Here is a 10,122-nt window from a genome sequence, read left to right on the forward strand (position 1 = left end):
ATTAAGACCCCCCCCCATTAATTAATAACCCCAATTAATTGAGGACCCCCCCATTAATTAATAACCCCAATTAGTTGGGTTCCCCCCAATTAATTAATAACCCCAATTAATTGGGTTCCCCCCAATTAATTAATAACCCCAATTAATTGGGGACCACCCCATTAATTAATAACCGCAATTAATTGGGGACACCCCCATCATTAGGACCCCCCCCTCTATTAATTAATAACTGCAATTAATTGGAGACCCCCCCATTATTAACACCCTCCCCCCCCCGTTAATTAATAACCCTAATTAATTGAGGACCCCCCCTCATTAATTAATATCACTAATTAATTGCCCCCCCCCTTTCCCTTGCAGCCCCCCCCATTAGAGGCCGCAATGCAGGAGAGCTACGAGAACGTCATCTCATTGGGTGAGGGGGCTTTGGGGGGGGGGGGCGGTTCTGACCCAAAATGGCTGATTTTTAACCCAAAAAAGGGGCAGAAAAGGTGAAAGTGTAAAAAATGGCAACTTTGGGGTGGGGGGAGGGGGGAAATAAGCTGAAATTGAAGGGTTTTGGGTCAAAATTGGGCTCAAATATGGGGGGGGTTTGACCCAAAATGGAGGGCAAAAATGAGGGGTTTTGGCCCAAAATTGGGCCCAAAAATGGGAGATTCGGACCCAAAATGGAGCCCGAAAATGGGAGGTTTTGAGGCAAAATGGAGGCCAAGACTCTTTTACTCTTTTTCACCCCAAATCCCCCCCAAAAAAACACCATTTTTGCTTCAAACCAATCGAAAATGGCCATTTTTTGGGGGGGAGAGGAGGGGCAGATTTTGGGTTAAAATCTCCTGATTTTGGTACTTTTTGCAGCTGAGGAAATCGCCATCAGTTGGCCCCGAATCACCGCGTTCGCTGAGTCCCATCGACGCCGCGGGATGGTGGGAGGTGAGTGAGGATTTTGGGGTGAAAAAGGACGATTTTGGGGCTCGTTGGGGGGCATCATTGAGTCGCTTTGGTGCCATGGGATAGTGGGACTTGAGTGGTGATTTTGGGGTGAAAAAGGGCCATTTTGGGGCTTTTGGGGTCTATAGAGGGGTCTTCATTGAGTCACTTTGGTGCTATGGGTCGGTGGGTGCTGATTTTGGGGTGAAAAAGGGCGATTTTGGGGCTTTTTTGGGGGTGTTACTGAATCAAACCAGTGCTGCGGGGAGGAGAGTGAGGATTTTGGGGTGAAAAAGGGCCATTTTGGGGCTTTTGGGGTTTTTGGGAGGCCTTGGGTGAGTCACATTGGTACCATGGGTTAATTTGGTCTGATTTTGGGGTGAAAAAGGGGGATTTGGGGGCTTTTGGAGTTTGCCTTTGTTGAATTTCAACCTGACAAACCAACCCAACCTGATATAACCAACCCATCCCAACCCATCCCATATAACCAACCCATCCCATATAACCAACCCATCCCATATAACCAACCCATCCCATATAACCAACCCATCCCATATAACCAACCCATCCCCCCCATAGACCCTCCCGCTCCCCCCTCAGATCCAACCCTACAGAGCGACCCGGAAGAGGAAGAAGAAGAAGAGGAAGAAGAGGAGGAGGAAGAAGATGAAGATCCACCACCAGCAGCACCCCCCCCACCATCAGAACCAGAACCAGAACCCGACCCGGACCCCAAACCCAAACCAGGTACCGACCAAAGTTCATCATCGACGTCCATTGAACCCAATGAGGCCGAAGGGTCTCAACCTCCTCCTCCTCCTCCTCCTCGTTTGTCCAAACGGGGCCGGGCCGGTAAAACCGGACGTCGCGGTTACAAGAAATTCCCCCAACGGAACCATTTGGGTCACGGGAGGTGCCAGGATTGTGGGAAGGCTTTGACTTATGGGGTGACGTATCCCAAACGTCGCCGTGGGGCTGAGAAACCCCATAAATGCCCCGAATGCGGGAAGGGTTTTAGGTTGAGTTCGACCCTTATCACGCACCAAAGGAGACACGGGGCTGAAAAACCCTATAAATGCCCCGAATGTGGGAAGGCCTTTGTTGTAGGGTCGGCCTTTATCCAACACCAACGGGTTCACGGTACCGGTACCGGGACGGCACCGACCCAACCGTGTCAATGTGGGGTGTGTGGGAAGACGTTTCAAGGCGGTTCTGGTTTGATCCGACACCAAAAACAACAGCACCAAGAGGAGAAACCCTATAAGTGCCACGACTGCGGTAAAGGGTTCAATTGGAATTCCCATTTAGAACGGCACCGTAGGATCCATACGGGGGAGAAACCCTATATGTGTCCTGAATGTGGGAAGAGCTTCAGCTGGAGTTCCCATTTGGATCGGCACCGCAGAACTCACGGAACCGGATCGACCCGATGTCGAGAATGTTGTGGGAAAGGATTAGGGAAGAACATGGCGACCCCGAAAAGGCAACGGGGGGAGAAACCCTATAAATGCCCCGATTGTGGGGATGGATTCGGGTCGAAGGCGAATCTGGTTCGGAACCAACGTGGTTCCGGTACCAATAAAAGCTTTGAGTGTCTGGATTGTGGGAAGAGCTTTGCATGGAGTTCCCATTTGGATCGGCACCGTCGGATCCACGCGGGGGAAAAACCCTATAAGTGTATGGACTGTGGGAAGAGCTTCTCGCAAGGATCCCATTTGGACCGGCACCGCCGGACCCACGGGCAGGACGAGGAGGAGGAAGGGAGGAAGAAATGGAGAGCGGATGGGAGGAGGTGCAAGCAATGCGGGAAGAATATGGCCGACAACGTCAAGCATCAAGGAACCCAAACGGGATCAATAGGGGAGCATCATAAATCCCATATAGGGGAGAATAAGTCCTATATAGGGGATAATAAAGCCTGTATAGGGGACCATAATAAGGCCTGTATGGGGGATCATAATAAAGCCTGTATAGGGGATCATGATAGACCCTATATAGGGGATCATAATAAGGCCTGTATAGGGGACCATAATAAAGCTTGTATAGGGGATCATGGCAAACCCTATATAGGGGATCATAATAAGGCCTGTATAGGGGACCATAATAAAGCCTGTATAGGGGATCATAGCAAACCCTATATAGGGGATCATAATAAGGCCTGTATGGGGGACCATAATAAAGCCTGTATAGGGGATCATGGCAAACCCTATATAGGGGATCATAATAAGGCCTGTATAGGGGATCATAATAAGGCCTGTGTAGGGGACCATAATAAAGCCTGTATAGGGGATCATGGCAAACCCTATATAGGGGATCATAAACCCTATACGTGCCCCGAATGCGGGAAGGCCTTTGGACAGAACTCAGCCCTGGTCAAACACCGTCGGATGCACACGGGGGAGAAACCCTATAAGTGCACGGAGTGCGGGAAGAGCTTCGGGGTCAGATCCAACCTCATCAAACACCAACGGACCCATTTGGGGGAGAAACCCTATAAATGCTCGGACTGCGGGAAGGGCTTCATCCAGAAATCGGATCTAACCAAACACCATCGCATGCACACGGGGGAGAAACCCTACAGCTGTACGGTGTGCGGGAAGAGCTTCAGCGTCTCGTCCAACCTTATAAAGCACCGTAGGATCCATTTAGGGGAAAAACCCTATAAATGCCCCGAGTGTGGGAAGAGCTTCATCCAACGCTCCGAGCTCACCATCCATCGCCGCGTTCACACCGGAGAGAAGCCCTACTGCTGCCCGGCCTGCGGGAAGTGCTTCAGCCGCAGCTCACACCTCAACCGGCACCGACGGACCCACAGCAATGGGGAGAAGACCCCCAACACACCCCAAACCCAACCACCACAACCTACAACCGGCCCCGCCGGACCCACAACCCCATTCCCGTCATCGTTGGCCCCATTGGAGCTGCCCTGGGCTCTCTCCTTCCCACCGCGAGCTTTCGTGCCCCATAACTTCACATCGCTTCCCTCCACGGCTGCCCCCCTTGGTGCCCCACAAGTGCAGAGTGAGCGCGGCACAGGGGGGGAATGAGGACCCTATTTCCATGTCTCTATGGGGTCATCCGGCCATTGGGATCCATTAGATTCCATTGTAGGGTCTCTATAGGGTCATCCAGCCATTGGGATCCATCAGTTTGTGTTGTAGGGTCTCTATGGGGCCATCCATCCATTGGGATCCACTCTATAGGGTCATCCATCCATTGGGATTCTTCAGTTCCCATTGTAGGGTCTCTATGGGGTCAACCAGTCATTGAGATCCATCAGTTCTTGTTGTAGGGTCTCTTGGGTTCATCCAATCACCATTGGGACTCCATTGGTTCCCGTTATCCATCGTTCTGCTATAGGAGTCATCCAGCATTGGGATCCATTAGATTCCATTGTAGGGTCCCTCTATAGGCGTCCAATCCAAGCCATTGGGATCCATCAGTGTGTGTTGTAGGGTCCTCTGATGGGGCCATCATCGCATTGGGATCCACTCTATAGGGTCATCCATCCATTGGGATTCTTCAGTTCCCATTGTAGGGTCTCTATAGGGTCATCCAGCCATTGGGATCCATCAGTTCTTGTTGTAGGGTCTCTATAGGGTCATCCAGCCATTGGGATCCATTAGATCCCATTGTAGGGTCTCTATAGGGTCATGCAGCCATTGGGATCCATTAGATCCCATTGTAGGGTCTCTATAGGGTCATCCAGTCATTGGGATCCATTAGATCCCATTGTAGGGTCTCTATAGGGTCATCCAGTCATTGGGATCCATCAGTTCGTGTTGTAGGGTCTCTATGGGGTCTCTATGGGGTCATCCAGCCATTGGGATCCATTAGATTCCATTGTAGGGTCTCTATAGGGTCATCCAGCCATTGGGATCCATTAGATTCCATTGTAGGGTCTCTATAGGGTCATCCAGTCATTGGGATCCATCAGTTCTTGTTGTAGGGTCTTTATGGGGTCTCTATGGGGTCTCTATGGGTTCATCCATCCATTGGGATCCATTGGTTCCCATTTCTATGTCTCTATAGGGTCATCCAGCCATTGGGATCCATTAGATCCCATTGTAGGGTCTCTATAGGGTCATCCATCCATTGGGATCCATTGGTTCCCATTTCTATGTCTCTATAGGGTCATCCAGCCATTGGGATCCATCTGTTCCTGTCTTAGGGTCTCTGTGGGGTCTCTACGGGGTCAACCATCCCATTATGATCCCTCCCGACCCCATTGGGATCCCTCTGCCCCCATTAGGACCCTGTGACCCCATTAGGATCCCTTTGACCCCATAGAATCCCCCCAACCCCATTGGGAACCCCCGACCCCATTAGGATCCAGTTAGGATCCCCCCGACCCCATTAAGACCCTCTGACCCCATAGGACCCCCCTGACCCCATTATCTTCACCTCCCAAAAACCATCATTTTCATTTAGGGTTTTTTTTTGCCCAATTTCCCCCATTTTTGGGGTTGTTTTTTTTTTTTTCCTTCCAACGGTGCCGATTTTGGGGTAAAAAAGGGGGAAAATGGGTCAATGTGGGGTTTGTTTTTTCACCCCATTGGGATCAATGGGAAACGGGGGGGTGGGGGGGTGGGGGAGTTGACCCCTTCATTTTGGTGTAAAAAAGAGGCGATTTGGGGTCTTTGAAAGTGAATAAAAATGGTTAATAATGAAAAGGGGGGAAAAAAAGGTCAGGGGGGTGGGGGAAATTTGGGGTGAAAAAAGGCGAAAATGGGTTTAAAATGAATGGAAAAAGGGGTCAGTTTTTGGGGGGAAAAAAGGTGATTTTGGGGTCTGGCTGTTGGTTGTTTTTTTGTCGCTGTGTTTTGATGCTGGAATAAATGGAGAATGGAGGGAAGAGGCTCTTTTTTGGGGGGAAAAGGGGGGATTTTGGGGTCGTTTGGGGGGGAAAATAGGGGTTTTGGGGTGAAAAATGGGGGTTTGGGGCCATTTTGGGGTAGAAAATGGGATTTTTGGGGTGGAAAATGGGGATTTTGGGGTCGCTTTGGGGTGAAAAATGGGGTATTGGGGTCGTTTTGGGGTGAAAAAGGGAGGTTTTGGGGTCGTTTGGGGGGTGATCCGATGATGAACAAAAGCAACACTTTTCAGTCTCAGATTTGGGTTAAAAAAGGGCAAATTTGGGTCAAAGGGGGGAAAGCAGGAATTGAACTCAAAGCTTTTTATTTCTCCTCACAATTCAATTTTGGGGCAGAAAATACCTCGAAATTGACCCAAAATGCCCCAAAATCCACTTAATTTAGGGGGGATTTAATGGGGTTGGGGGGCACAGAATTGAGACCCCCCCCCCACCCCATAAGTGGAGCTGAATGGGGCTGCTCAAACCCATTGGTTTTCATGGCCGCCCCCAACCTTAAAATGACCCGATTTTGGGGTATTTTGACCCATTTTGGCCATGGAGAAGATAGGAGACCCAATTGTTGGTGTTAAGGGGGGGAACCATGACTTGAAATGACCCAATTTGGGGTTTTTTTGACCCATTTTGGCCAACCAGAAAATGGGAGACCCAAGTAGTGTTAGGAGATCCAACCAGTGCAGTTTAGGGGCAAAACCCGCCTCGAAATGACCCAATTTTGGGTCTTTTTACCCCATTTTGGCCATGGAAGAGGCCAGGACACCCAACTGATGCCATTATGGTGCCCAACGCACCTCAGAATGACCCGATTTTGGGTCTTTTTGCCTCATTTTGAACATGGAGACCCAACCGATATTACTTTAGTGCCCAACACACCCCCAAAGTGCCCAATTTTGGGGTCTTCTTGCCTAATTTTTGGTCTTTTAACCCCATTTTGGCCATGGAAGAGGCCAGGACACCCAACGGACGCCATTTTGGTGCCCAACACACCTCAAAATGACCCAATTTTGGGTCTTCTTGCCCAATTTTGGGTCTTTTTACCCAATTTTGACCACTTGAAGAGCCAGCACCGTTGGAAGAGGAAGATCTGATCCTCATTTTGGGTCTTTTTACCTCATTTTGGACATGGAGATCCCACTAGCGCCATTTTGGTGCCTGACACCCCTCAGAAGTGCCCAATTTTGGGTCTTTTTGCCTCATTTTGGACATGGAGACCCAACTGACGCCATTTTGGTGCCCAACACCCCTCCGAAGTGCCCAATTTTGAGTCTTTTTGCCTCATTTTTGACATGGAGAAGAGTGGAGACCCAATGGAAGCCATTTTGGTGCCCAACACACCTCAAAATGACCCGATTTTGGGTCTTTTTACATCATTTTTGACATGGAGACCCAACTGAGGCCATTTTGGTGCCCAACACACCTCAAAATGACCCAATTTGGGGTCACCTTGCCCAATTTTGGGTCTTTTTACCCAATTTTGACCACTTGAAGAGCCAGCACCGCCAGTAGAGCGTTGGCCAACCCCAACCCAACCATGGCCAACCAACGTCATTCCAATGCAACCTCATCCCATTGAAAGGAGGAAGATGAAGATGAAGATGAAGATCTGATCTTTAAAGGCTGACGCTGCGGTGATGCCGGAACCGACCCGGTTCTCCTCTCCGTGCCGTGTTCTCTTCCATTTCCTCCCCTTTTAGGCTGCTGGCATCAGAAAGGTCCTTCAAACAGCCTCATTTTGGGTCTTTTTACCTCATTTTTGGACATGGAGACCCAACGGAATGCTATTTTGGTGCCAACAACCTTCAAAAAATGACCTGATTTTTGGGTCTTCTTGCCCAATTTTGGGTCTTTTTACCCCCATTTTGGCCATGGAAGGAGGCCAGAGGAACCCCAACAGACGCCAATTTGGGTGCCCACACACACCCTCTCAAAATGGACCCGATTTTGGGTTCTTTTTACATCATTTTTGGAGCAGGAGACGCCAAACTGAGGGCCATTTTGGTGCCTCAACACATCATCAGAAAATCGACCAATTGGGGTCACCTTGCCCATATTTTGGGGTCTTTTTACCCAATTTTGACCATTTGAAGAGCCAGCACCATTGGAAGAGGAAGATGAAGATCTGATCTTTAAAGGCTGACGCTGCGGTGATGCCGGAACCGACCCGGTTCTCCTCTCCGTGCCGTGTTCTCTTCCATTTCCTCCCCTTTTAAACTACTGGCATCAGAAAGTCCGACCAAATGTTCCACCGAATCGAATTTCTGCAGGTCCGACGCGATGGTTTGAAGGCTCAGAACCGACGCGGTGTCGGACGGACCCTCGGCACCGCGACTCGGACCCGACTCGGCGCCGATTGGCGACGCCCGACGTGATAAGAGACGTTGGAGCCGCCGCGCGTGGATCTGTTCACTGATCTGCTCCAGGTTCCGAAGGGCGACCGAGTAGCGGGTCTTGGCCTGGGCCACGCGCTGCTCCAGCGCCGTCACCTTGGATTTGTGCTCCTTGGGGGGTTATAAGGGGGGTTATGGGGTTAAATTGGGGGTGGGGGGTTGGTCAGGGTTGGGTTGGGGTGGTTAATGTTAAAGGGGAGGGGGCTCGGGAGGTTAAATTGGGGGTGGGGGGTTGGTCAGGGTTGGGTTGGGGTGGGCTCAGCCTATAGGGTGGGGTTGGGTTGGTCAATGTTGGGTTGGGTTGGTTCTGTCCTATGGGGTTGGGTTGGGTCCATCCTATGGGGTGAGGTTGGGTTGGTCAATGTTGGGTTGGTTCTGTCCTATGGGGTTGGGTTGGGTTGGTTCTGTCCTATGGGGTTGGGTTGGGTTGGTTCTGTCCTATGGGGCTGGGTTGGGTTGGTTCTATCCTATGGGTTTGGGTTGGGTTGGTTCTGTCCTATGGGGTTGGGTTGGCAAATGTTGGGTTGGTTCCATCCTATGGGGTGTTAAGACTCCCAATCCCACCCCAAAGACCCCAAATCCCCCTCAAAAGACCCCAAAGACCCCTTAAGACCCCAAATCCCCCCCAAATACCACCTAAAGACTCATCCTATCCCCCTAGAGACCCCCTATTTCACTCCCAAGGACCCCTATAGACCCCCAAAGACCCCCCATAGACCCCCATTAACGCCCCCTCCCCACCTCGAGCACCACGCTGAACTGGGCCTTGAGCTCGAAGTAGGGCTTGCTCTTGACGATGGCCCTTTTGAGCCCCTTGTGCAAGGCCTGCACGCGGCCCTCGGCCTGCAGGCACCTCCTGCTCACGCGCTGGTGCTCCCCCTCGCTGCGCACGCGCTCCTCCTCCGCCTCGTTCACCTGCTGGACGCACGGCCGCCATCTTGGGGACGCCATCTTGGCATCATGGCCGCCATTAAGTCCCCATGGCCGCCATCTTGGACTCATGGACGCCATCTTGGCGTCATGGCTGCCATTCAATCCCCATGGCCGCCATTCAATCCCCATGGCCGCCATCTTGGACTCGTGGCTGCCATCTTGTTTTGATGGCCACCATCTTGGACTCAGGGACGCCATCTTGGCATCATGGCCGCCATTCAATCCCCATGGCCGCCATCTTGTTTTCATGGCCACCATCTTGGCATCATGGCCGCCATCTTGTCCCCATGGCTGCCATCTTGTTTTCATGGCCGCCATCTTGGACTTGGGGCAGCCATCTTGGCATCATGGCCGCCATCTTGGCATCATGGCAGCCATCTTGGCATCATGGCCGCCATTAAATCCCATGGCCGCCATCTTGCTTTGATGGCCGCCATCTTAGACTCAGGGCAGCCATCTTGGCATCATAGCCACCAACCCAAACCCATGGCTGCCATCTTGTTGTGATGGCCGCCATCTTGTCCCCATGGCCGCCATCTTGTCCCCATGGCCACCAACCCAACCCTATGGCCACCCCACATCCCCCACCCCATCCCCATGGCCACCACCTCCCACCCCGCCCCCCTTTTCCCCCTCCCAGCCCCACACATCCCCCCCCTTCCAGCCCCCCACCTTGGCGGTGGCGTGGTTGAGCATCTCCTGCCACGTTGGGTCCAGGCGGTTGCGGTCGGCCATGACACCTTGTTCGGCCACAAACACCATCTCCCTGGCGGCGTTGTGCATGCTGACCGCACGCTCGTACCTCAGGGCGGCCCTCTGGGTCTCCTGCTGGGCCTGTGGGGCAGCCCCAGACCCATAGCGTCATCCCCAGCCCCATAGAATCATCCCCAGCCCCATAGGATTGTCCCCAACCCATTAGAACGTTCCCCATCCCATTGGGTCATCTTCCAACCCAATGGGTTGTCTCCAGCCCCATAGGATGGTTCCCAGTCCAATGGGGTC

General features: G+C 51.9%; 2 protein-coding genes and 1 long non-coding RNA gene across 5 annotated transcripts in view; 1 reads left to right on the forward strand and 2 right to left on the reverse strand.

Moving 5' to 3' along the window:
- The first annotated feature begins 296 nt into the window (after positions 1-296).
- Positions 297-5,446, forward strand: LOC107307147 (zinc finger protein 420-like). 3 transcript variants are annotated; one of them, XM_015850596.2, is made up of 4 exons: positions 297-415; positions 856-930; positions 1,507-4,026; positions 4,554-5,446. In XM_015850596.2, exons 1-3 carry the CDS (start codon positions 382-384, stop codon positions 3,972-3,974), a joined length of 2,577 nt encoding a protein of 858 aa, XP_015706082.1. In that variant the 5' UTR covers positions 297-381; the 3' UTR covers positions 3,975-4,026; positions 4,554-5,446. The 3 variants fall into 3 exon arrangements, with proteins under 3 accessions (XP_015706082.1, XP_015706086.1, XP_015706085.1); XM_015850600.2 differs by having other exon boundaries at positions 1,528-4,026; XM_015850599.1 differs by lacking the exon at positions 4,554-5,446 and having other exon boundaries at positions 1,507-4,262.
- Positions 5,447-6,040: 594 nt separating this feature from the next.
- LOC107307146 lies at positions 6,041-7,599 on the reverse strand. Its single transcript, XR_001552345.1, has 2 exons — positions 7,136-7,599; positions 6,041-6,787 (listed from the first exon to the last, which is right to left on the reverse strand). It is a non-coding gene; the product is annotated as an uncharacterized LOC107307146 (long non-coding RNA).
- Positions 7,600-7,907: 308 nt separating this feature from the next.
- The window catches only part of SH3BP5L (SH3 binding domain protein 5 like), a 7,434-nt gene continuing 5,219 nt past the window's right edge, over positions 7,908-10,122 (reverse strand). The window contains exons 5-7 of the mRNA XM_015850583.1: positions 9,793-9,954; positions 8,929-9,102; positions 7,908-8,298 (exon numbers count right to left, since the gene is read on the reverse strand). Coding sequence (XP_015706069.1) covers positions 7,927-8,298; positions 8,929-9,102; positions 9,793-9,954 — 708 coding nt within the window. The 3' untranslated portion in view covers positions 7,908-7,926. The remainder of the gene's footprint in view (positions 8,299-8,928; positions 9,103-9,792; positions 9,955-10,122) is intronic.

The sequence above is a fragment of the Coturnix japonica genome, unplaced genomic scaffold (assembly GCF_001577835.2).
Source record: "Coturnix japonica isolate 7356 unplaced genomic scaffold, Coturnix japonica 2.1 chrUnrandom492, whole genome shotgun sequence".
Classification (NCBI taxonomy): Eukaryota; Metazoa; Chordata; class Aves; order Galliformes; family Phasianidae; genus Coturnix; species Coturnix japonica.

Coding starts and splice junctions, on each gene's coding strand:
- LOC107307147 (XM_015850596.2), top strand. CDS start 382: ATGCAGGAGAGCTACGAGAACGTCATCTCATTGG. Junction 416..855: donor CGAGAACGTCATCTCATTGG/GTGAGGGGGCTT, acceptor TACTTTTTGCAG/CTGAGGAAATCGCCATCAGT. Junction 931..1,506: donor ACGCCGCGGGATGGTGGGAG/GTGAGTGAGGAT, acceptor TCCCCCCCATAG/ACCCTCCCGCTCCCCCCTCA.